Below are 27,393 nucleotides of genomic sequence, written 5' to 3'. Positions count from 1 at the left end.
AAAATATCAAATTATCTATTTACCAAAGTAGAAACCTGACTTTGCTTATGCTTGAAACAATTTTTAACTAGTAATAGCAATGGCAGTTCACTATAGGAAGCAAGAAAAAGAGTGAATTTCAATACCATAAGATTTTATATAACCTTACATTGAAATCATTGTTTAACCTTGATACTTTCTGTCACATTTTAACATTTTTTTGAAATCTGCCATCTAAATAAGAAGAGCTCAGAATAGCTCATCATATGAAATAAAATAGAGTCAGACAGTGATGGATCTATAAAATAGAGTCAGACAGTGATGGATCTATGGGTAAGCTGCCTTTTAGAGACCGCAGATTCGCACATTTCTCTAATTATATTCTCGTCAAACTGAGAATTGGGCCTTCTTCCAAAAGGCTGGACGACCGAAGTGCATTGCATCCCCATGTTATTGCTCATCATTCTGCTAGAAAAGAAGGCAGTTGAAGACATGTACAGCATCATATTCACGTAACTGTCTCTCAGCTTGCTTAACAATGTTTTGGGAGAAGCCCATTTGAATCTCAATTTGGGCACTGATCGTAGCTTCCAAACCCCGGAATTTCTTTTTTGGCCTCTCAGTTTCCACAGCCTAGCCCTCTTTCTCCTTTTATCTCTAAGTCGTTCATATTTTCTAGTATTGAAGCAACGAGCAACGGACCTGTACAACAGCACTGAAGCTCCGGCCCATGAATTGAATCCCATTCTTTCTCTTGCCTTCAACTTCTCAAACCCTGGTTTGAGTTCCAGGAAGGATTGCAATAACGGGTAGTGTATATGTAGCCCGTGAGAAACTTTTGATGACTGGTGATAAGTCACGCAGTTTCAGCTGAACTCTTTAAATGCGTCGATAAAGCTTCTTTTCTCACTCAACTGTAACCTTGACATCTAATGTAACAGCCAACTACCCATGATTAAAGCTCGTACCCTGCCTACATCAAGTTCAGGAAATTTCAGAGCAATATGGGAGTTTTATTGATTCATGTATATGTGGAAAAGGATGTGGTTGGAGCTTAGTTACATGTTTTCACTGTGTGTTGTATTTATTTATGTACACTTTGCTTTTGTTTCTACCAAAATTAATGTTATTAGATTTACTAGTCGCAGTAAGGTGAAATTGTTTTATGGGGTTTTAAAGTCTCCCACTTTGTCACTAGAGGATTTCCCTCCAACTTTAAGGTCTTCGTGGACCTTCACTTCCATTTTGAACACAGATTATGGATGGTTCACAACACTTGAACTAGGTCGATCTTTTTTCGGTTTCTTTTTAACTCTTTCTGATCCAAATTGGATCCAGTTTTGCCTAAAGATCAAAATCTTCAAATGCATATGAAAGTAGGATTAAGTCGAATTGCTTGTCGATACGATTCCAACGGTGCGAACGACGCGTAAATCCGAGTCTGGATGAAAAAGTTGAGCCAGTCAAAGTTTTTGGGAAAATTAGGGTAAAAGTAAAAATGTCAAAGGTCAACAATGAACGGTCAACCAGGTCAATAGGATGATGTGAGCAAGACATGTGTCGTCCCGAGAATACACCACTTGTTCAGGGTGATGTCAACATGTTGATGACATGTCGCAGCGTGATTGGTTAATATGGGCCAATCCAGGGCTGACACGTGGCAGCCCAGATTTTACCCAATATTACCTAATTTCCAAAATTTTGGGGATCAGGGAGGATCAAACCCCTGACCTCTCGGAATGGCTAAATTTTCGCCAGAAGGGCTCCAACAAACGGGCTATAGTGAGTCTTGTTAAGATTTGGGATGATATTGTATTTATGGTTTCGGATAAGAGGCGCTAGAAAAAAAGCGCTGATGGCCTGGGTCAACCCCATGGTCGTCGGACCCCTTAATTAGTTTCGGAATTATCCCGCATGCAATGGGATATGGTAAACAACATGCCATATATATCAAACCAAACCACATATATATCAACAACGGAGCATAGAGATATGCCACCGAAGGTTCATGCGAATATATGCTTATATATGAATGTCAATCCATATCAAAACGCCAGAGTGTTGGGTGGGGGTTTTGACCCATTGACCTCAAACTTTAAATACCAATGCCTTCACACATTCGGGCTAACCACAATGCCAAGGGCGGAGCTTGGTAAACCAAGTGCCCAAAAATTCTGTTAAATTATTGTAGGTGCCGAACCAGCAAAACCACCAATGCGCAAACCGAGGTGGTTTTGTATAGACAGAAGTGGTTTTGCAGGGGCAAATGCAGTTTTGGATTTCTCCAAGGGGTCTAGAGGTCACAGTGGCCAAATATGGGCAAGTTTATACTTGCTTTACTCGAAATTTCGAGCTGAACGCAATGGTGAGATCCTTTTTCTCATTTGAGTCTCTGTTTTTGAACTCATGTCTATAAAAGCATTTTGAAGACTAATAAAGCGGTCACACTGAAAGCTAAGGACCCAGAGAGGTAGCCAGGAAGTCTGGTGAACTCCATTATCAAATTGTCGCTATGTTAATGCGTATGTTTATGTTTCAATTTGCTAATGTGTTTATGTTATTTGCAATCTTTTCGATCCATTGCACCAAGTAACATAAGCGAACTTCACATAAAGTCTATAATACCTTTTTCATTAATCGATCAAGTGGTATCAAAGCAGCAAGGTTTTTAAGGTTTGACAAGATTGTGTGAAGATTTGAATGCTTACTAGGTTAAGGCTCGAATGAGGTGAAGGTGAACTTGTTGAGGTGAATCCAGAGATTGGAAGGGTCTTTTCACAAAGAAGGATGACGGATGAAACCCCACTTGGGTCAGAATCTCAATTTCTGGATAGTTTCATGACGATACATGCAATGGTGGAAGAGATGTATCACGAGTTTAAGAAGAACAAAGATGAAGGCACTTCATCACCTAAAGATCAAGAAGATAAGGGAAAGGGAGAAATGCTTCCTCCACCATCACCATCATCGTCATCATCATCATCATCATCTTCTTCTCATAAATCTAGTCCTTCTAAGAAGAAAAAGAAGAAATCCTCTTTGATCAAATTAGATGTAAAATTTGATTTGCCAATTTATGATGGAGAACTTAACACTGAAAAGCTTGATAATTGGATAAGACAAATTGAAGTGTATTGCAGGGTGTAGAAAGTTGTTTCAGAAAGGAAGAAGATCCATCTTGCTAGCCTTCGACTTGGAGGAACCACACTTGTATGGTGGGAAGGAAAGACACAAGCAGATCTCAAAAAGCATGGTAAAATCATTTCAACTTGGAATGAATTTGTTTCTGCTATTAAAAAGCAATTTTATCCTTTGGCTTATATGCAACAAGCAATGATGAGTTGGCAAACACTACGTCAATTAAAAGGTCAAAGTGTTCAAAGTTATACTTAGGAATTCCGTAAGAGAGCTTTAACATTAGGCATATCATTGGACTCACCAGAGACATTGTTGAAATACATAGGTGGTCTTCATAGTTATTTGAGGCATACCATACTTATGTTTAATCCAACTAGCTTAGATGATGTATCGGTCCAAGCAACTCATCTAGAAGCTAGAGGAAAAAATGTAACCCAAGATGTTGGAAAATCATTCAAACCTATTGAAAGCAAGAATAAAGGCAAGAAGAAACTTAAATGGAAGGAGAAGAAAACAAACACTGTGAAGAAAGATAAGCCTTCATGCACTCATTGTAAGAAGGAAGGCCACGATGAGGCATACCGCTGGTCATTGCATCCAGAATTGAAGCCTAAGAAGTTTGGGAGTAAGGAGCGGAAAAATGTTGCTACTATTCAAAAGGACTTGGGATTAGATTCAGGTGACGAGACAACAATTACAACTACAGGTATAAAAGGTAAAGATTCTAAAGCATCTACAAGTACTTCTTCACATTCTATTGATAATGATAATGATGAGAGGAAAAGAAATGAGCTATTTCACATTAGAGTCATTTCCAAACATACTAAAATTGATACTCTATTTGATAGTGGTTCACAAGTTCATTTGATTTCTGAAGCAATTGTAAAGAAGTTGGGTCTAGAAACAAAACCTCATAAAAAGTCATATCCATTAGGTTGGGTGTGTGATAAAACTAAGCTACAAGTTACAAAACAATGTAAACTTCGTTTTGCTATTGGGTCAAAGTTTGTAGATGAGGTTGAGTTATACATAGTCCCATTGGACATATGTGGAATTGTGTTAGGAAGTCCATACTTGTACGATAGAAATGCTATCATCTATCGAACTAAAAATAAGTATCAACTCACTAAGGATGGAATTGAATATATTGTAACGGCTCATAAACTCAAAGATAACTTCTCTCTCATAAATTCAAGATAGATGAAAAGAATTGTAAATTCAAGTAAACAATTTTTACTTATGATTGTAAAAGCAAAGGATATTGATAAATCTGATGCTTTCCAAGGCTATAATCCTAAACAGAAAGCGGATCTAGTTAAAGTTGTTTCTGATATGAGATTTTGTTTCAAGAGCCTAAAGGGCTTCCACCCAAGCAAGAGATAGAAGATGAGATTTATTTGCAGCAAGATGCTCCACTACCTAACATTGAAATGTACAGGTTTTCAGCTCTAGAGAATGCAGAGATAAAGAAGCAGGTACATGAGTTGCTCGATCAAGGGTTTATTCGACCAAGCACATCACCATGTGGATCACCTATTGTGTTAGTGCGAAAGAAAGATGGTTCGTGGAGAATGTGCATTGATTTTAGAGCATTAAATAAAATCACAATAAAGAATCGTTATCCTCTTCCTTGTATTGATGATTTATTAGATCAGTTAAAAGATGTAGTTTACTTCTCTAAATTGGACTTGCGAAGCGGTTACCATCAGATCAGAGTTGCAGAATAGGATGTATGGAAGACTGCTTTCAAAACAAAGCAAGGACTCTATGAATGGATGGTTATGCCTTTTGGCTTAACTAACGCTCCAGCTACATTCATGCGAGTCATGAATGATGTATTTAGACCATTCATTGATGATTTCGTAATAGTCTATTTAGATGATATTCTTGTTTTCAGTAGAACATGGGATGAACATGTAAAGCATGTAAAGCAGATTTTAGATGTTTTGAAAAGGGAAAATCTCTATGTAAAACTGTCAAAATGTGAATTTGGTAGAACATATTTGAATTATTTGGGTTATATTGTAGGGGGTGGTGAATTGAAGATAAATCCCTCTAAAGTCAATGTCATTGTAAATTGGCCTAAGCCCAATACTGCTACAGAAGTTAGAAGTTTCTTAGGGGTAGCACAATATTGGAGAAAGTTTATTGCTAACTTTTCTTTGATTGCAGCTCCTTTACATGCTTTGAAAAGTTTGAAACAGGTGTTTTAGTGGGGAGGCAAACAACAGAAAGCCTTCGACACATTGAAAGAAAAGATCAGTACAACGCCAGTACTAGCACTGCTAGATCTTCAACATCCGTTTGAGATCGAGACAGATGCAAGTGAATATGCCATGGGGGCAGTGTTGATGGAGCACAGAAATCCTATATGATTTCATTCTGAGACATTCACATCAGTAGTAGTTAACTATCCTACATATGATAAGGAATTATATGCATTAGTTCAGAGTGTTAAAATGTGGAAACATTACATAATGGGTAAAGAAACAATCATACACACAAATCATCAACTACTTCAATATTCACACTCACAAACTAAATTGCAACAATCAAGACATTATCGGTGGATGGGTTTTCTACAACAATTTCATTTTGTTATCAGATATAAGAAGGGCATACATAATAAGGTTGCAGACATGTTGTCAAGACCAATTATAAATGCATCCACAATACTTAAGCATAATTCAGTAATCCATGAAAGTTACATTGAACAATATGCTCAAGACACAGATTTTAAGGATGTATATGCAACTTTAAGCCACGACAAGTAGGTAGAAGATATGGATTATTTCATAAAGGACAAACTATTATATCATTTGGGAAATTTATGCATTCCACAAACTGAAAGAGTTAATATAATTTGAGAAGCACATACTTCTCTCATATTAGGTCATTTTGGTGTAACTAAAACAGTTGCACAATTACAAAGATTTTGCTATTGGCCACGAATGAATGAGACAATTTCTAGATATATTAAAGGATGTACTATGTGTGCTACAAGCAAGCCAAGTAATAGAAAATTAGGCTTGTATACTCCACTTCCAATTCCTTCTTGTCCTTGGGAAAGTGTTTCCATGGATTTTGTTGGGGGATTGCCAAAGTCTAGAAAGGGTCATGATTATTTGTATGTAGTTGTGGATAGGTTCAGTAAGATGTGTATTTTGACACCATGTAATAAACAGGTCACAGTTGAACAAACTACAAAGTTTTTCTTTCAAAAGGTATGGGTTCATTTTGGGTTACCCACTTCTATTATATCTGATTGAGATTCTCGATTTGTCAGGAAATTTTGGTCAAGTCTATGGGAGTTAATGGACACAAAGTTAAAGAAGAGCACAAAATTTCATCCGAAAACAGATGGTCAGACAGAAGTGGTCAATAGGACAGTGATATAGTTGCTTCGAGGATATTACAGCAAGCATCCCAAACTTTGAGATGAGCATTTGTGTTATGTGCAGCATGCTTACAACCATGCAAAACATTCTTCTACTCAGAGATCTCCTTTTGAGACTTATTTTGGTTTTATACCAAAGTCTCCCTTGGATTTTTTCTTTGGTAAAGACATAATAGTTGATGGACACATTGATGTGGACAAAGCAACTATGTTTATTGAACAAATCCAAGAAATTCACCAGGCAGTACAGGAATAGCTGGAAAGAAGCCAAGCAAAGTATAAGGTATGACACAACAAGCATCGAGTTGAGCATAGTTTTCAAGTTAGTGATCAAGTCTGGTTGTACATCAGCAAAGAAAGACTGCAAGGAGAAGGTAGGAATTTGAAACCAATTAGATATGGTCCTTTCAAAATACTTGACAAAATTTGTGAAAATGATTTCCGCCTAGATCTACCAGCTTATATGCAGATCTATTCCGTCGTAAATGTTGAAAACTTGCGATTGTATGAGCCTTCATTGATTGAAGATCCCGAAGAGCAAGGTCAGCTACCTTCCATTGAAGATCTTTTGCCCAAGTATCTCAATGAGCTACAAGAAGATACAGTTCTTGATAGAAGGATAAGGACTTCGTGACGGAGAAATGTTGACTATCTTTGAGTTGGACTCAAAGGTACAAATCCGAGTAAAGCACGATGGATCAAGATTGGAAAAGTGAAGGAACTTTATCCTCACTTACTCGACAGCTAAAGCCAACTTTTGGTGGTCCAAAAGCTTCCATTGGGGAGAAGTGATCCAAATTGGATCCAGCTTTGCCTCCATATCAAAGTCTTCAAATGCAGATGAAAGTAGGATCAAGTCTAAGTGCTTGTTGATATGATTCCAAGGGTGCAAACGACGTGTAAATCCGAGTCCAGATGAAAAAGTTAGAGCCAGTCAAAGTTTTTGGGAAAATTAGGGTAAAAGTCAAAAAATCAAAGGTCAACAGGAAACGATCAATGGTCAACTAGGTCAACAGGACATGTGTCATCCCAGGAATACATCACTTATCCAGGATGATGTCAGTGGGTTGATGATGTGTCATAGTGTGATTGAATAATATGGGCCAATCCGGCGCTGACACATGGCAGCCCAAATTTTTCCCAATATTACCTAATTTCCAAAATTTTGGGGATCAGGGAGGATCAAACCCTTGACCTCCCGGAATGGCTGGGTTTTCACTGGAAGGGCCGCACCGGATGGGCTACGGTGAGTCTTGTTAAGATTTTGGATGATATTGTATTTATGGTTTTGGATAAGAGGCACCAGAAAAAAAGGGTCGACGGGCGGGGTCAACCCCACGGCTGCTGGACCCCTTAATTAGTTTTGGAATTATCCCACATGCAACGGGATATGGTAAAAAACATGCCATATATATCAAACCAAACCACACATATATCAACAATGGAGCGTAGAGATATGCCACCAAAGGTTCATGCGAATATATGTTACTATATATGAATGTCAATCCATATCAAAACGTCGGAGTGTCGGGCGGGGGTTTCGACCTGCTGAACTCCAACCTTAAATACCAACACCTTTGTAGGTTTTAACCCGGTACATAAATTACCTACATACGAATTCTGAAACACAGAAAATAAACAATGCGAGATCATAACACATAAAACACATATACACAGATATTTTTCCCTGGATCCCAAAACCAGGACTACCAGCTTGATTTTTCATTATGTTCCTTTCAATGTTATAATACATATTTATACATGTCGAAGCATCCAATACCATGGACAGAAAACCATCGCGTCCAATACCATGGACTGAAAACCATCGCGTCCAAAAAAAACATGTGTGAAAATCATGCACAAAACCATAGGTGGGTCTGCCCAACCTAACATAGGGTCCAAAATCAAAATTTTCCGGGGTGCTACCCCGGACCCCATAAAGTGGGGTTACGGGTGCCCTTCAAACCCCTTGTTAACTACGTGGAAAGGATATAACAAAACCCTACAACCTTCACAAATTCGGGCTAACGACAATGCCAAGGGAGGAGCTTGGTAAACCAAGCGCCAAAAAATGTTTTTAAATTATTCCAGGTGCCGAACTAGCCAAACCACCAGCATGCAGACCGAGGCGGTTTTGTACATACATAAGTGGTTTTGCAGTGGCAAAGGCAGTTTTGGATTTCTCCAAGGGGTCTAGAGGTCATAGTGGCCAAATATGGGCAAGTTTATACTCGTTTGACTTGAAATTTCAAGCTGAACGCAATGGTGAGATCATTTTTTTGATTTGTGTCTCTGTTTTTGAGCTCATGTCTATAAAAGCATTTTGAAGACTAATAAAGTGGTCACACTGGAAGCTAAGGACCCGGAGAGGTAGCTAGGAAGTCTGGTGAACTCTGTTATCAATTTTTCGCTATGTTGATGCATATGTTTATGTTTCAATTTTCTTACGTGTTTATGTTATTTGCAATCTTTTTGACCCATTACACCAAGTAACATAAGTGAACTTCACATAAAGTCTATAAGACCTTTTTCATTAACGGATCACTTTCACTATTTCTTCTTGATCTCCTAATTTATCCTATGATCAGAGCTCTGCATTAGAACCCCTATCTTCACTGAATAGCCCCAGCTTATTGGTCTCGGTCACCATGAGGAGGCTCATATTACAATTTATATCTGCAACTTGTGCTTCCAACCACAAAAACCTCTCATTTGTGAGAGCATGAAGATTATTTACTGATTCGTTAGCCATGAATGGGGTTTTGTGACTTCCAGCTTAAATAATATGGATCCCTTGCAACTCCCCACAATATACCCAAAGGAACTTACTCTAATACCAATATGATCTGTAAATTATCATGGATCTTCCACTAGACTATTTGTCACAACAGATCTACTAAAATATATTAGAAAATAAAAAATCTACACTATGAGGGTTTAGTTCTTCTTAGATTTTTGGATTTGTTAATTACTATTTATTGCATATGCCTGCAAATTGTAATTATGCATAAAATAGAGAATAGTGAAATAAAAACTCACAAACCACAATTGACATGAGATATATCATGGCAAACCCCTTTTGGGAGAAAACCCAATTGAAAGGTAGGGTTGCTTTGCTCTCTTTCCTTGAATAAAAAATGGATGCAAGTAAAAAAGAAGAAGGTATTTGGCATGTGGGCTGCTATAATGAAAAAATCCTCTCAATATGCTCTCTCCCTATTCCTCTTATCTACTTTTCTTGTTTATGGAAAAAAATGCACTAAAAAGGAATGGAACCCCTTTCCTCGTAGTGGCTTGGTTATTACACAACGTAATAGCTTAATAGTGGTCAAATTTGATTTCTTCAACTATTAACTAGAGTTACAATATTGACTCTTTTAGAGATTGATTCATCATGATCACGTGGCTAGTCCATTTTTCCGTGAGTAATGAGGGTTGACATGGCACATTCTTGAATTATGGTGGTCAAAAAGAGGAAGGTAAACTTTTGAGTGGCATAACTTTTACATATGGACTTTGATTGATAAAATTCTTACACCATTGGAAAGTTCAATATGTATAGAATAGGAAAAACAGGTGTACACTAAAGTATGAACACTTTAACCCCAAAAAATGTCGTTTAATGCTTCAAATTGCTCCAGGAAGGTTTCAAACCGAAATTTTCCAAAGTGGGTATCATTAGCAAAAATGGTCCCATAATATGATTCCTCCACTTTTTCCACTTTGAAAGCATCAAGATGGATGTCAAACAATATAATGTTCCAATTTGAATTAGTGACATACCTAACCCCTAAGGTCACTTTATGGAGGTTGGATACCTAATTTTTTTCTTCTTTTAACCATATCAAACCTACTTTTTGAGGTCGTTGTCATCTTTTTCTCATCAAGAGTTTTCCAAAAATATGAATTTCATCAAATACTAAGTTCTAGACAAAGATTTATGCCCTTTAGTGTTTTTAACCCTTGTTAATACCACATTGAAAACCATACCCTTTACACATGGTAGACATGTGGAAGTCTTATGCACATGTGCCCCAACCATACTATGCCATGTCTACAAGCTAGAAACATGTCATGCCAGGTCACATCCGAACCCTAGCATGCTTTAGTTAATGATGCATACCTCTGGATATCTAGAAAATTTGCAGTCTTGGAGTTTCCCAAAATTTAGTGTATTTGAAAGTCCATATCTAGATTCCCATATATCCATAATTCACCTATATGAAAAATCTTATAGATACATATAATTCATTAAGATGGATCAAGATATCCAGAAAACCTTCTAATTTTTTTTAATAAAATGTTAGACCTTCAAGTTCCTAGATTTTATGCCACCTCTACCACATGACCCTGTATGTCAAACCACATCATCCTCTTCCTCAATATGGTCAATCCTAATACTTCAAAATATCCAAATTTCCAGATATCTAGAACATCTAATGTCCAGAAAAACCAAAAAGGATATTTTCTATAAATTATGGATTTCCATACATATGGTCTCTACGTCATGTGCAACAACATAGGGCATGTCAGTGACCACACCAATTATTTCATGCTACCATGTTATGTTAGCATGCCATGTTGGCATTCTATGTTAGCATGCCATGTTGGAATTCAATGTTAGCATGCCACATCAATTGAGATTTATCTACACTACCACGTTAGTAGTGACACAATGGCAAGCCACATTAGCATACAATCAACATGTTATGTCGCCTACCCCTTTCCATACTACCACATCAATGTTGACACATTAGTAGCCATGGCATCATGAGTGACGAGGTTTGTATCATGGGAGATTACATGGAAGGTGATGTGAATGTGACATCGATTGTGATGTGTACATGGTGATGTGGCATCCATATCTAGGTTTTTCCAAAAGGTTGACTTATTAAGAAATTTTAATTTTCACTAGTTCTGAATGGTAGGTTCCACTGAAAAGTTTTGTTGTCTAGAATTTTAAAACACATATGAATTTGGATATCTAGACTTTTCCAAAAGTCATAGTTTAAAGAAGCTACAAAATTCCAGCTAAATAGAGGGTTTTCTGAAAGTCTTCAAAACTCCACCTCCAAGTTTCGTTAAAAGGTTTAACAAAGAAAATCCTCAATTTACCATTTTTCCCTCAAATTGCGTGTTTTTTGGCTATTAACAAAAGGAATATTCTAACCTTAGGACCACATTTTCTAGTATTTGGATAATTTTTCAACATTTGTACATTTTATGTTTCCAACATCTAGATCCAAACGTACAAGGAACTTCTAGATTTTGTATCTTCCAAATATCCAAATTAAGTCAAAATATAGAAAAGGAACTGAAAAATGATGGAAAGGTATGAAAGTTGGAAAATTTGAGTGGTTAATTGGCAAATCTAACCATCTCGATTATGTCAATTAATAAAAAAAAGAACAATAAAGGCGCTTAACAAAGAAATTAATTATTTAAACGAATTTGCAAGCCACATAGGAAGGAAAAATTAAAGTGCAAGATGTTAAAATTGGCCTCAACTTGAATCATGTTTTCATTTCCTTCTTCATCCTATAAAGGAAATTAAAATTACTTCATCCACAACCATTAATCGAGCCTTTTCTCAAGGAATCACGAGAGGCCATATGCCACTTATTCACTTTTTCCTATCTCAATAAAACATCTTGTTAACTCTCATTTCATGCACAGAAACTTCATTAGTTTATCAATGGACTTCCTAACACCTTGCATTAGATTCTCTGTGAAGAGTCCTCTCTCTAATTATTCACTCTACAATTAAAGTTTTTCCTCTAGAATATAAGTGCACTTTCTCAATGGAACACTCTTCTCATAAAACAACATATTCTAGACATCCTTTGCCTATCTTGCACAAACCCACCTCCCTTGGAAATTAAAATTTTATGTAGCCTTACAAATATGCATAAAAATATAATGTACACAAAAATGTACATACATGAAAATATACTCATCACTTAGCATAAATAACTCACAAAATATGTACATAGTATGTTGACATAAGAATATACATAATATTAAGCATTCTACCACACAATTGGAACGCTTTATCTTCTATAATTATCCACTAACTAGCTATAGACCTCAGACATTCCACCCAACCATATACCACACTATTTCGAAACTCTAATAATGGGTAACCCCCGATATAGGGCCTTAACTCCATAAGGGATATTGATATCCTAGATCCAACTAAGGACACACAATCCACCAAACAAGTACTTGGATATGTACCAAATTCAACAACCTCCCTAACTACAACCCTGCATCTCCCTAGTCTAAACAACCAAAGGTTGTGAACCCCTTCTCTACCTCTGTAATCCATTAAGATGTGCCCCTACCATTGGAACCTAGCACAAACTAGTTAGGAATTCTCAAAGTTTTGTAGCTATAAGAGTTCTAGCTACCCTCGAGAGTCTTCTAAGAAACCTTGAGGCCTCACACTAGGAAAACCTACCCAATCAATTCCCCCTCCAAGCTCCTACCTTACCCAAGATAAAAAAGGATGATTGGTGTTGGGTCGGGGTCCCTTGGGGTAAATTTTGTAACTAATTTTGTTAATTATGTGAAGTCTCCACATTTTGAGGGACTGGAGCTCGAAGATCATAGGAGTAAAAGGGACTTTATTCCCTTAGTTTAAGGATGTTTTGAGACCTGCCCATGGTTCGCGAACCATGGTATTGTAATGGAAGAAACTATATAAAGGAGTCTTAGCAAGTTAGTTAAGTTAAGAATTGAAGATCATTGTATGGGCAAGTAGTCTGAGGTAGGAAAGTCTATTTCCTGTACTTAGGTGAAGGGGAAGGCTCTTGTTGTTGTGTGCGCGAAGAACTTGGTAAGTATGCAAGCTGAGTGAGTGGGCCCCTGCAGCTGTGTGCGTAGGGAAGAAGAGTCTGTAACAGAAAGATTATATCAATAAAAACTATTTTTGTAGATATACTTGTGTATATGTGTCTTTATCGTTACTTATGCAATTTATGTATATTCACTCTGTTTTATGTAATTATCTAAAGGAAAATTTAATTGGTGTGCAAATATAGTGGATCTAGTAGTTTACATGATGTTATGAATGCTTAAAGTGTTCTGCGAAGGGTTAGATACTATTTCTGTAAGTTACTATGACTTTTGCATTTAAAGGGTTAGGTTTTGTGAAGGTCAAGATAAAGCCCTAGAAGTAACAAAACCCATCACACAGAACTCTGAATGCAAACATTGGTTTTGTCATCCCCTAATACTGCTTTAGGTGAGACTGCAACCTGCGCTACGTAGGTTATTTTCAAAAGGGCCACTAGTTTATGGTTTTGTTAGTTGGCGCAGCTAACTCTAAACCTGGGTCAGGACCCCTCAAGCAAACAAATGGTTCTATTGCCAAGACTGGGATTTGTCTGAGGAATATGTGATGTCAAATAAATGGTTCCCAACTCAGAATGAAATTGAGAAGTGGATAGATCGGAAGTTGCACGGATTTGCAGCTCAGGAAAATAGGAATCTATGTCTGTTAAAGGAAGAGTGGTTGAATAGATATATGTATACATATGAGCACGGGATTTTATTTTTTTCTTTTCCACTAGTGGTTGTCGAAATTGGAAGATAGCCAAGGCACTTGGAAATTGAACAACCCTATCATGTGGACTCCAAAGTTGGCAAGGCATCTGGAATCTTTAGAAAAAAAGATTGTACAGGTTGTCGACTACTGAATCGATATCATTTTCGGCGAATTCATCACTGAGTTCACTATTGATACATCTGTAAGTTATAGTGAGGCTGAACAATGATTCTTCAAAGGACCTAGAGGCAAGTATCTAAAATTCCTGAAGACTTGGATTAAAATGATATTGTGTGAGAAACAGGTTATGCCATTAAATTAATGTTTGGAAGAGATCTAACGGGAGCTACGCAAAGTGGAAAAACATTTAGAAGAAACCTAGATTCAGTTGATGAATGTAGTCCTTTGTTGGGAGCATCTAATAATGACAAAGAAAGTAGTATTCTAAGGACACCTCTAGGTGCGATACAGGTAGTAACACAGGGTATCGCGGGGATACCAAATCCATCCACTCCACCTCCATCATCAACTCCGCCTCACACACCTACACCTACACCTACACCTCCACCTCCGCCTCCACCTCCACTATTCAATATGGCCAACGCGATGAAGATGCCCATATTCAGAGGTTTGGGGATAGAAGACCCTAAACAATTTTGATTTGTCGCAAATGCTACGTGGAAGTCACAACAGGCTACAGATGATGATTTGAAGAAAGCGCAGCTAGTTACAACATTGTAGGATAGGGCATTAAGTTGGTATATTAAGTATTGTTCGGGTCATCCAAATGTAACACTAGACGAGACAAAGCAAGCACTCAATAAGGAATTCAAAAGCCTAAGTCACAGACCTAGTCAGTGATAGAGGTCAAGGAGATCCAATAGAAGGTGAATGAGTTTGCACAGGACTTTGATAAGGGTTTGAAATGTTTTTTGTAGCAGGCTAATATGCATATCACAGATGATAAACATAGGGATTGGTACATTTCTTCATTGTGACCCGATTTGAGATTGCCGCTGTCACATCAAAAAATTTCCATGCACGCCGAAGCATTAGAAATTTCTATGATATTGGAAGCTTTGCCCATTCAGGATACAAATTTGGGAGTGCAGTAGATTCAGTCACAGCTGGAAAGCCTACATATGGAGTTGCAGTGCCTTAAGAAGGGAAATGAAGTCTAGACTGAGGTTCGCGCAGAAGTTTGGTGCTTGAAATGAAAATGCCACAGTCATGATAAGGACCATTTCTTGGTTTATCAAAATTATCTTATTGGGGGAGGCCTTGTTCCCCCTAAAGCTAGAAAATGCCACTGGGTCAAGCATGAGAGTAGCACCGTGGTGCACTATTTGTCAGGTTACAAGATAGCATGTGACATATAATTTTCATTTACTACAAAAGTTTGTACAGACCCCTCAACGTTTTTTTTGCAATTTCTAAAAATTTGTAGGTCATGATGAGCGCCATTGTCGAAGTTATGAATTAATGATGGATAAAATCCCTACATATAGAATGCAGGCAGAGACTCGTCCTCAAGATTAGGGCGCAACTGCGATGTGTAGAGGATTCCAAAGTCGAGGAAGAGGGCGAGGAGGAGGAGCTAGAAGGGGTCATGGTTAGATCATCTGTTACAATTGTGGGGAAGCGGGTCACCTTGCACGGGATTGTCAGAACTCAACTCACCTTCTTGTCAATATTGTCGGCAGTTTGACCATGTTATAGAAGATTTTCTTGTACTTATCGTGAAGATGCATGAAAATAAGACTCAGATGCAACAACCTACACAAAACATCCAGATGATGAGGTATGAGCCTCGCGAAGAGGGGCCCAGTGTCAATATTGTTACGTGAAGCAGTGTAGCTACTGGAGAAGATAAGAGGAAATAGCTAGAAGTTGATGTATGGGTTCGCAAGGCGATTGATAAGGAGACATGATTTGATGTGAATAAGGTGAAGGAAATGTTTATGGAAGCAAAGAGGAGCTTCGTGGATGAAGGAGATTCCACATCAAGGACTCAAATAATGGGAAAGTCTCAAGAGACTAGTACGGCGCAGGAGACAAACTCGTCATCATTAACATCCCTTTTGAAAACCTGCACGAAACTCCTAAGGGATAAGAAGGCAGTAGAAGGACTACAAGAATTGATTTATAATTGCATTGGTAAGAACAAACCTATACTAGAACATCACATAGTACATAAGGTGGGAAAAAGTAAGAAGAGAACTGGTCGCAAAATGAGGTTGATTGCATAGATTGGAGAATATGAAATGGACTAGGTAATTCTCGATTTAGGATCTGATGCAAATGTTCTGCTGAAGCAAACCTGGGAACGAATGGGAAGAACAACACTACAGTGGTCCCCGATCCAACTGAGGATGGCCAACTAGTAGAAGATTATTCATATGGGGTGCCTACATGGAGTGACTGTAGATATTGAAGGGGTACGCACCATAGCCAACTTTGAAGTAATCGAAATATGGGCGATAGTAATCCATATCTAGCATTGCTTGGAATTGATTGGGCCTTTGATATGAACAAATTCATAAATCTAAAGAAGTGCAGTATGATATTTGAAAAGAAAGAACTAAGGGTGATTGTACCATCTGATCCAGACAAAGGTGTGCGATACACTAAACCAGTTCGCGATTATGAGGAAGACGATGACATTGAGCAGATCTATAAGTTGACTATGCGAGATGAATATTGGATCAACCCCACGATGGATGGGTGAATCATGTGGGAGAAGGACATGTCCTGTAACTCATATTCGGATGAAGAGCTTGAACATTGACAGAACCGGTTGCATGAAGTATCATCGTTGCTGCAATAAGCTTACCAAATCGCTACGATGTATCTCTACTGAGGTACGTAATTTACCGTATTATGATGGTTTAGAGGATGTCAATTTATTTCTGGATAAATTTGAAAGGGATGTACTGGAGGAACATCGGTTCCAAGTGTTAGATATTGTGCTGTGAGCTACGCCTACTCATTGGTGGGGCACGCATAAGGACAATTTTGTAGATTGGAAGGAGTATAGAAGAATGATGAATTTGAGGTTTGGGTATGCTAATACCCGCATTGTGGAGAAATACACAGAGAAGGACTATCCACGTGAGCACTTAGCTCGTTGGAAAAATGAATGGGGAGAAGAACCGCAGTCGGAGTGGGTTCATATATTCTGCCACATGTTGGATACAATTCCCATGAATTGGTATATGGAAATGGAGTTGCGACATGGAACCAAAGAATGGGATGTTTTGAAACAAAGTTTCCTGTTAACTCTTAGCTTTGAATATTGATTTGAATGTATTGATGAGGAGTTACAAGAGATCAAAGTTGCTATATTCAGAATGCCTAAAGAATTGGTTGAATCGGTACAACTAGATTGGGGTGTGCAGCTACACCATGCGCTCGAATGCTATAATGTGACCATAGAGGATGGCAAGGACTATCCCAGGAACATCCACATTTTTGAGTTTGAATGACAACACGAAGTCGAGGGACCTAAGGCAGAAATCCCTGATATATCAGAGCCCTTAAAGATAAAGCAAGTGAATATTGGATCGAAAGCGCAACCAAAGTTCGCGAACATAGGTGAATATTGGGATGAAGATACAATAGATAAGGTCACAGAGCTATTGCGAGAGTAACAAGACTTGTTTCCCACCAAGTTCTCTAATCTAAAATGGATAGTAAGCGATCTGAGAGTCATGAAGATCACTTTGAAACCAGATGCAAAGCCAGTGAAACTAGGCGAAGGGGATATTTACCATCCAATAAAATGTGCTAGTAGAAAGTTGTCAAAGGTGGAAAAGAACTATTCAACCATAAAGCATGAAGGTTTAGAAATGGTGTATGCACTGTAGAAATTTCGGCACTATCTAGTGGGCGCGCACTTCAATATGTATACAAATCATTCTGCTTTGAAATACTTGGTCAACAAGCCTATGTTGGGGGGGAAGATTTGCAGATGGTTGTTGTTGTTGTTCCAAGAATATGATTTCAAATTAATTGTGAATTTAGGGTGCATAAATTCTAGTCTAGACCAACTTGTGATGTAGGAAAGTTTTCCCTCTGCGGACAGAGGCAACCCCTCTAGCCCTAGAGTGGGTCTAGTCACAAACAAGGACAGATCAAAAATAGCTTTCCTTAAACAGTCATAGTTGGAGGCCTACCTCAACCGGTGGTCGATGGAGTTCCGTTGCACTGCTCCAGCTTCCGCTTCCTTCTCCTAATGAGTGATCAACCTGAAACAATGCAAAGGAAATACAACAAAGCACGCAACCAGAACAACAATGATCTATTTACTCACAAAGTCAAGAAGTCATGAACTATCAAGTACATTACATACAAGACACAAGAAAACATCATTGATTGTATTAATAATGAAATAAGAGTAAGCTTACAACCAAAGTCTTGATGTCACAAGCCTTCTCAGAAGGGTCTAGCCAACATGATCCTCAAGCATTCACTCTTTGAAGATGGATCTCCCAACATACAAGTCTCTCTCACTCACAAGTTTTACACAACATTAAGGGCACTTCACAACCTTAAACAAGCTATCAAAAATCCCACACTTGTCACACTCACACCAGCTATCTAGCAAACTCACAAACACTAATAACACTGCTCCACTAGCTAACTATCAGAAACCTTTCCAAAAACTAGTCGCGCATAGCAATGGTGAGAGTTTAAATAAGAGAAGGAGTCTCCATGAAAGGTGGAAGAGTGAGCTTATCTCCAAGGAAGGTAGCACAAATGACGGAATAGCCATGCCAGAGAAAGGAGGGCGACATAAACTATGCCAACAACCAGGTCTGGAGTCATCTGGAAGGCCGACTATTGGAACAAATTCACCCAATCTGGATCATCGCGGGGGCATAACTGATCTTCTACACTGACATTGCTATTGAACAACATAGCTAGTCAGGTCATTGCTGAAGATTACAAGCGACCTCGCGCTGGCACATAAAATCGGACCATTGTGGGAATCAGGTGTACTTCCGTGATGGCAACGCTTCTGGACTGTTTAAGAGCGCCCTTCAGCGCGTTTATTTAGCCAACAGACACGATGAGGCAGATAACTTAGGAAAAGTGGGTCATTTGGCAACATCAGAGAGCATTTGTCTAACATGAGCATGAATGACTTTGGACACATGACACAGTAGGAAGACTGGGATGAAGACAGTGACAAATTACTGTGTAACAGATGCCCCCTAAAGTATGAAGCCCAAGAGAGTGGGAGGGGTGAAATTCTTTACGAAACTGGCTGAGTTGTAACACCATCTGGAAGAACCTATACGCAAGTACAACTGATATCTCTGATAATGAAGTACATGTAGTCTAGGCATGGGCGCAACCATCCAAAAGACATACGAAATAGGTCTGTGGTATGGACGCAGCCATCTAGCTAATATGGTTGCAGCCATCCATGAAGACTCAGGTATGGTCACAGCCATCCATAAATGAGTCATGCAATCATAAACTAATCCACGTAGCCTGAACAGATTCTAACATGCGAATAGATGTTCTGAGGTCGAGCATGATAGAAAGTCGCTTGATTACTGGTCAATGATAAAAACCGTTAACAAGCGTGAGAGAAACCACCAATAATGCCAATGGTTCTCAAGGTACTGTCTAGCACAATCCACGAAGTGTGAAAAAGGAGCTGAAGTCAAACACTCATGGAATCACCCAATCAACGACCAATGATGTAAGTCGACCGTTAGGTGCAAAGAACTTGCCATTGAGGCATTCAAGCTCTAAGGTACCAAAGGGGATCTCTAGATCAATCTCCTGGATAATGAGCTGATGTCCATAGGAGACAACCCGTCGCAGGAGGGCCATAATGTTTCCCCCATCAATGACACAAGATAAGGAACAAGTGGCAGATGGCGAAATAGAGTATCAGAGGAGAAGGTGAGGGTGTAAACTGTAGAAGGATTATACTCTTGAACATGTCGACGACACGACTCCGGAGGGTGGCAGCATTCAGATACCAAATGATCAGAGGCTCGATGGAGATGGAATGAATTAGATGGAATGAGGCTAAATGACAACCCAAACCCGCGGAAGGCCAAATGACGATGTGTGGATGTCCCAACCTGACAAGAAACAAAAGTGTTGATGTCCAAGAGTGACTAGTTGCCATAGACAATCAATAATAAACCTGTTGTTGAGTCCAACCTAGTAATAATTTAACGAGCCCTAGGAAGGAGAAGCTCGAGTCTCTTCATGGTGACGAGTCCAGTGTCGTCAGGGTTTAACGAGTCTGACATAGGTGAAACTTGGAGTCTTTTTCATGTTTAGAGAGTTTGAAAAAGACAAGGAAAAGAAAACTCCAGGGGGTCCTTTTTCGTAAATTTGTGTCTCTTGAGCCTGAAAAATTATAAAACGATACTCGAAAGAACCGCCCAACCATTACGATCGAGGAGTACTTTTCGTAACTAGTGAATTTGACCTGAAAAAGTAGAAAAGCGATTGGAATCACGTCATTTCGTAACCGATAACGAGCTTGAAACGACAAAGGCCCAACAATCTTTTCTTTTTTACACAGTCGGAAAAGAGCTTAAAGGCGACCGCCCCTTATTTCTTGTTAATGAGTCAAGAGGAAAAACTCGGCTATCTTTTCATTTTTCAAGTCAGAAAAGAGCTTAAATATGACTTTTTTGGATCAAGTGCTCACGAAGCTGACATAATTCCACTACCTGAAGACTTGCACAAAGCACGTCAAATGTAAACCCATTCGATATAAAATGAACAATATACATAGAAACATAGTTAAAAACCATAGTTTGACTAACCATGTAACAAGAAATGATTAAAAACCCACATTTACAAAATATAATTCTTAGATTTCCAAAAATTACTATAAAAAGAGGTTAATCCAACCATTTTTACCATAGTTATTGTTCATTTCACTGTGGAGCATTTTGGAGCACCAAAGTTGGCGAGCTAAATTTGGCTTTGTTCGTCCATCATTCACCCCGAAACTTGTTCCAGGTAATTAGTCCTTGTCCTGCGCTTCAATTCCATACCTTTTTCATGCATTTTAAACGTTAAATGTGTTGGTTAAGGCGGTTTTTTGGACCGAGCTCCGCCGCTCGGTCATCGCGGGTATAGCCTTCGGGTCCGCGATGGCCAAAAAAATTGACACATAACGCGCTCCGATCATCATGAAAAAGTGATGTACTTCCACGATGACTGCGAAAAAATACAACTAGTGACCTCGCGTCATCGCGTCTATTTTAAAAACAGACGCGATGACGACGCAAACTTATTTTTTATGCAAATTACGCGTTGAATTTGGTAAATGAAGTGCTAATTCGATTTTTTTCATCATGCAAGTGATAATGGCGTTTGTCTAGCAAGAATGGACACATGATGACAATGACATAGAAGCTTTCGCCGATGCGGGGTGCCAAAATGCATTACGAGCATGCGGATTGCTCAAATTCTTCCTAACTTCGCATCTCCGATCACAACCTGATTTGCTGGAGCTACTAATCCGGGCCTGGAATCCCACAGATGGGAAATTCATCATCCGAGGCCGGGATATCGAGTTTGATGCTACAGACATATATTTTTTGACTGAGCTGTCCCGTCGAGGTGAGAGGCCCATTCTAGAGGGGAAGAGACCCAGGGGTGATTCCTTAGAGATGCTGATAGCTCAAGTGTGCCCACGGGCATGCAAGACGAGGAGTGGGAAGGTGGCAAGCCCAACAGTGGACAACGTATTCCTTCATGCTATGATTTTCATAGTGACACGGGCAGCAAGCTCCCAAGCCCAACATGAGGCTTCGAAGACCCATCTCTGGCTGGCTCTCGAATTTCTCAATCCAACCATGTTTAACTGGGCAGAAACGGTGACGGCGAACATGAAGAGGCAACTCACTAACTGCCGTCGAGGAGAGACGAAGCAGTTTGGTTATATATCCATCTTAGTCCCTCTCATGCTGGAGCGGGTGCCGACACTGCAGTTACAAGACATGGATTTGGATTTGCCTAGACCACGTGAGACGAGGGCCACACGGTGGGCACACGTCATGCCACGAGGAGGTGGCAGACGACTAGTGGCATGGGGGGTATTGTTCTGAGAGTGACTGGAGCGCCAAATGATCTTCATGGAGGATTGGCCATATGTCCGCATGGATTTTCGCGGAGATCCTGACATGTAGCTGCCCTCTAGAGAGCAGTGGGATGACGGTGGTAAAACACTTGATCACATTTTTTGCATTATTATCTTTATGATGTTTTTTTTATTTTTTCATGTATATGTACTAATGACGAATGCTATGGTATGTAGATGTAGGACCAGTGAGACCCATCGGGCTGGCTCCAGAGGCGCAGAGGGATGCGCAGGGTATTGCAGCACTGGCCTTGGCTCCTCCAGCTGATGATACATTGGAGATAGTGGCCCGGAACCTTGAGGGTATAACAACAGGGATTCCAGATTACATAAGGATCGAGGAGGTCCCCATAGCATTCCAGATCCACACAGTAGGAGTGGAACCCAGGGTGCACCGCCTACTGAGGCAGGTGGCACAGGCGGTGGTATGCTATAGGGAGAATAACCCACTGCAGTAGACACCTAGGTTTTTTGTTTCCTGCTGGTGATTTTTTGAGAGACATGTGTTTCATATGTATGGAGAACACAGACTCTATTAGGACATGTACACTTATTGTTTGAGTGCCTCGATGCGCCACACGAGATATAAATATATATACATATTCCTATGGTTTATTATTGTGTTTTACATGCTTCTTGTATGCCGTTTTGATTACATGTTACGCAAATGTCTATCTAATACATGATTAGCCAATTCATCAGTTAGCGTGTTTAATCGTCGTGGAAGATGCTGATATGTAATGAAATAAAAATATCTCTCTAACAATTTAACACGTAAATACAACCTTAAAATCCGATGGTCTCTGACGAAATATTGCCCATTGATCTGGTGGACGACAAGCTGAGAGTCCAGGTACACAACCAATGTACGAATACCGAGATTAATCGCCTCGGCCAGTAACTCAATACCAGCACTATATTTAGCGACATTGTTCATGGTACAACCTAAAAAAACACCTTGAAGGTCTATCAACTCACCATGAGGATCGTAGATCACCCATGCTGCAGAGGACAAGTTGCGGGTACTGTGGCAGGCACCATCAGCGAAACTAATGCAAGGTGCACTAGACATCTGCACAAGAAGAAAAAGACACAATAAGCGGCAATCATGCCTACACACCAAGCCAAAACATGAAAACACACACACAACACACCTACTAAAAACACACGTATGTACAAACCAAAGTGCATGAAATTCATGCATAATACTTTTTCAAGTAAAGCCCATTTCGGGGCTTATCCCGTTGTGCTGCTGTGTGACCATCCCAGATAATGTAGGCATTGTCTTGGCCCATTTTGTAAAATAATCAATGACACCAATGATATTGCCATGCCCCTTGGCCGAGCGAGGGTTACAGGCCATATAATCAATGCCCCGTTTAGCAAAAGGGCTGATGGTCATCTCAGGGTGCAATGGGAAACCAGAAGCAAAGCGCTCAAGACAAGGAAGCATTTCGCGATGGGCAAGGAGAAAAGAGGAACGATGGTGATGATCAGACCAAGGGGGTTCCTCGAGAGACATGGTCTCGATAATAGCTTCATCAGAAGGAAATATTTCCTTTAAAGGGTCTGAAGAAGCGTCATTTCCAAGCCAAGGGGAATGAGCGTACGAGTCGAGAGCCTTGCTTGAAAGAGCAGGTTCAGAAGGCGGAGCCAATGCAGTAACAATTTCAACGTAGTTGAGCTCAGCAGGACTCAACGACATCTCATCGCCCCATGAGTCTATCTGATCAGCGGGAGGAAGGACCCAAGGATTAGAGCGAACAAAGATCATATTAATAGGGGTGAAGTTAGGAGGTGGGAGTGAAAAAAAACCCATAAGGACAGGATCCTTAAAAAGTCCAGCTCCCACACTCTCACATGGGATAGAGGTATGCTACACAAAGGGAACTTTGCCTTTGGAAGAGGAGGTGAAGAAAGACAGCTGGTCTACTGTGACAATCTTTCCCTGGTGAGGGAAACGAATGACACGAAATAGAGATGAAGCCACGACTCGCATGGCGTATGTCCAGCTGCGTCCCAGAAGGAGGTTTTTATTAAGATTAGCATCAACAACTTCAACTTCCACTTCGACCATCTTCCCTTCCAAAGTAATGGGCAAACGTTGGAGTATACCATAAGGGCAAGACTCTCTCCCATCAAAGGCTTCCAAGGTCGTAGGAGACTGGCTCAGAGTTGATTCAAGTTGAAGCACCTTCATCAATGACTGTACGATGAATCTTTTTGGAATTGATGATGACCTGAATAAGGAAGGAAATTTGGTGAGGCAGTCTCGGTATATGGCTTTCCAGGTCAAAATTAATCAGATCCAAGTCAGCCGAGTTAATGCCACTGATGGCTGATAGCAAGGACTTCCTCTGAGAGGGGCAGCTTGGAGAACTTCTAGAGTGGACATAGCTGATGGAGCCTGGGCTAAGTCCTCAACAATGCTATAGTGTTAAGTAGCATGAGCATTAGGGTTGTAAGAAGATTTCCGGAGTACACCTTTAGGAGGGGTTCGGACAGGCGCCTCAGTGCTAGGTCTCTCGATATGGAGCAGACCAAAACTAGGCAGAGGAGCGCTAGAGGGAATCTTAGGCTCTTTCCTGGCAAGCGACAGATACTCTTTTACTCGAGTACTAATGTGGACGGGAATCGTCCCAGCCATAAATACTTGAGAACCAAAGGGAGAAAAGGATTGGGATGGATCAGCCACCATTTGTGTTTGCTATGAGGGAAAAGGCTCTTTGAGCAGGACAGGAGTCCCAGGAGCACCTTTCAACAAGCGACTAACTTCAGACCGCCTCAGGTAGTCTTTGGTATAGTGATCCTCGTCATAGATAAGACAAAGATACTTGGGTTTGCGTTTGGCACGTTCCTCGGGTGGAGGTTTAGGGGAATCCTGCTTAGGTTGATCAGCTTTATTCTTTCCTTTTCCCTTCTTCTTTCCTTTCAAGGCTTTGTCCACCGTGGTGGACTGGATGGTGTTAACCTCGGAAGTACTACTAGAATTGGATATAGCCTAAGAAGTATTTTAATTCAGAGCATTCGAATTTTGCTTCCCAGGGTTCGCGGAAGATTTCTTAGAAGACAGATTAATAGAACCAATGACACCGTCAATGGATGGTGTTGGCGAGGCTTTGGAAGTTCCGGGGCTCGGGGCATCAGGAAAATAATCATATAGCGTATCGGACTGGGAGTAAACCAATTCAAGATACTGAGCGCGTGCAATAGCCTGCTATTTAGTTACACATGCCCCCATAGCAATGTCCCGTGCTATCAGACCGATGAATGAAGTCGTGAACCAGTTGGTGAGAAGCTGACCGGGAATCCAAAACTTAATCAAACGACGACGCCATCTCCATTCATGGATATGATCAGAGATATGCATAGCCATTTTCTGTTTTAAGGATGTCAGGAGGTGTGTGCCCGTTTCATATCGAATCGGAAACTGAAAATGAGTTAAGAATGCCATAGCCAATGAGTTAAAATCCTGAAAAGATCTGCGAGCTAACTCAATATACCATTTAGTAGCAGAGCCAGTGAGGGTCCTTTGGAAAAGGTGGAGCTGGATGGAATCATCAAGCCATGAATTCGACGAACACCATAGATGATAAGTCATGACGTGAGCTTGGGGATATTCTCCAGCTTTACCATCAAATTTGGGACAATCACCGGGAATCTTAGTTGGAACCGGGGTCCAATACAGATTATGAAGAATAGGATCATTCGTCAATTTGTACACATCCGGTAATTCCAACGTTGCTAAAAAGGGTAATTGAGGGTTAAGGGACATCTAAGGCCGCGGGTAGGAGGTAGTACTAGAGTTCCAGCCAGCTGCTGATTGCCCCCATTGATTTTGTCCGGACGGATTTGGCCCAGGAGGGTTTTGTCCATAGAGATTTTGTCCATAGGGGTTATAGGATGGCTGACCCTGGATTTGCCCCCTAGCATTCCATTGATTACCAACTTGGCCTGCAGGAGCGACATAAGGTTGCTGGTAATTCTGATAAGGACTCACCTATAGTTGTTGATAATTTTGATACGAGGCAAATTGAGTTTGCCCTTGGGATTGCTGGAAACCATAAGGTGGCTGGGCTCCAAACTAAGCCTGGGAGACAGGCTGCATTTGATAGGCTAGTTGCGATTGAGATCCACCCTGCATTTGAAGACCGGATTGGGTCTGGAGCCTGACCTGGGGCTGAAAATCGGGTTGAGCTTGAGAAACAACAATCATTTGAGTGCTCGGTTGAGCAGGCCCAGATGGATGTCCATGAGAGAATTGAGGCTGAGCCATCTGGCCAGAAGGTTGACCTAGTTGAGGCTGAGATTGACCCATTTGCTGAGAAGGGTAGCCTTGCTGGACACCGGGTTGGCCTTGTTGCATGTAAGGTTGTCCCGGATTACCAGAAGGTTGCGTGAAATAGGTAAAAGACAGACCACTAGAGGCTAAAGGTTGTCCCTCGAAGGGTTGTCCTTGTGGGCCTCCAGGTTTCCTTGGATAAGACTGTCCGTAATACTGCTGCCCATAGGAGGGTTGCGCATAAGACGGTTGGCCTTGATAAGGTGGTCCTTGAAGATGTGCAGGAGATACTTGGCCACTGCCATAACCAGTGGTGGTCCAAGCAACGGATAACAGGACCGTGACCTCAACCGCAGGCTGAGGTGGCAAAGGTCCGTGGTGATAGAGATGAGCCCCTCTAGAATCATAATAATGAAATGGATTTTGAGGATCCAGATTCTGAAGAGCATGCAGATATTGATCGTATGCCCCCCCTGCTGGAATGGAACCAGAAGAAGGTGGGGCACTTAGTGTAGGATCAACAACTCCGGATACAGATGCCGATGGGCCACTATTTTCCGACCCGGGAGAAGGTCCAGCAACAGTGGTCATAACTGAAGATGCAGTAACGACACCAACAACAGGAGTTGAAGAAGCCACACAGATAGTTGGAATAGTAGTGACTGAGGTGACAGACACATTGTGAATTTGAGGAATAAAAGACTCTGAGGTTGGAGTGACAGTGTGAGACCACATAGAACTCGTAAGGGGGTCCTAGAACCCATAGCATCCCTCAAAGCCTTATAGTGTGAAGGAAATGTAACACCAAGAAGGGTGATACGAAAAGGTGTAGTTTCCGTTGAGATGGGAATTTCACCACTCGTCGGAACAGATTCTTCACTCATGATAGGGGATGTGTCCTCCATATCAGAAGAAGACAT

The 27,393-nt window shown here is 40.4% G+C and overlaps 1 protein-coding gene across 1 annotated transcript; it reads right to left on the bottom strand.

Annotated features, from left to right (window-relative positions):
* Positions 1–112: 112 nt before the first annotated feature.
* LOC149186012 (uncharacterized) lies at positions 113–27,393 on the bottom strand. The gene is made up of 3 exons (XM_089409203.1): positions 27,234–27,393; positions 27,008–27,135; positions 113–824 (listed from the first exon to the last, which is right to left on the bottom strand). The coding sequence occupies exons 1-3, from the start codon at positions 27,391–27,393 to the stop codon at positions 291–293; spliced, it is 822 nt and encodes a 273-aa protein (XP_089265329.1). The 3' UTR covers positions 113–290.

The sequence above is a fragment of the Pinus tabuliformis genome, chromosome 3_1 (assembly GCF_031772625.1).
Source record: "Pinus tabuliformis cultivar Carrire ecotype Pingquan chromosome 3_1, CPIR1, whole genome shotgun sequence".
Lineage (NCBI taxonomy): Eukaryota > Viridiplantae > Streptophyta > Pinopsida > Pinales > Pinaceae > Pinus > Pinus tabuliformis.
Note: the sequence above shows the minus strand (reverse complement) of the source record. Positions and strands in the feature narration are given on the sequence as shown.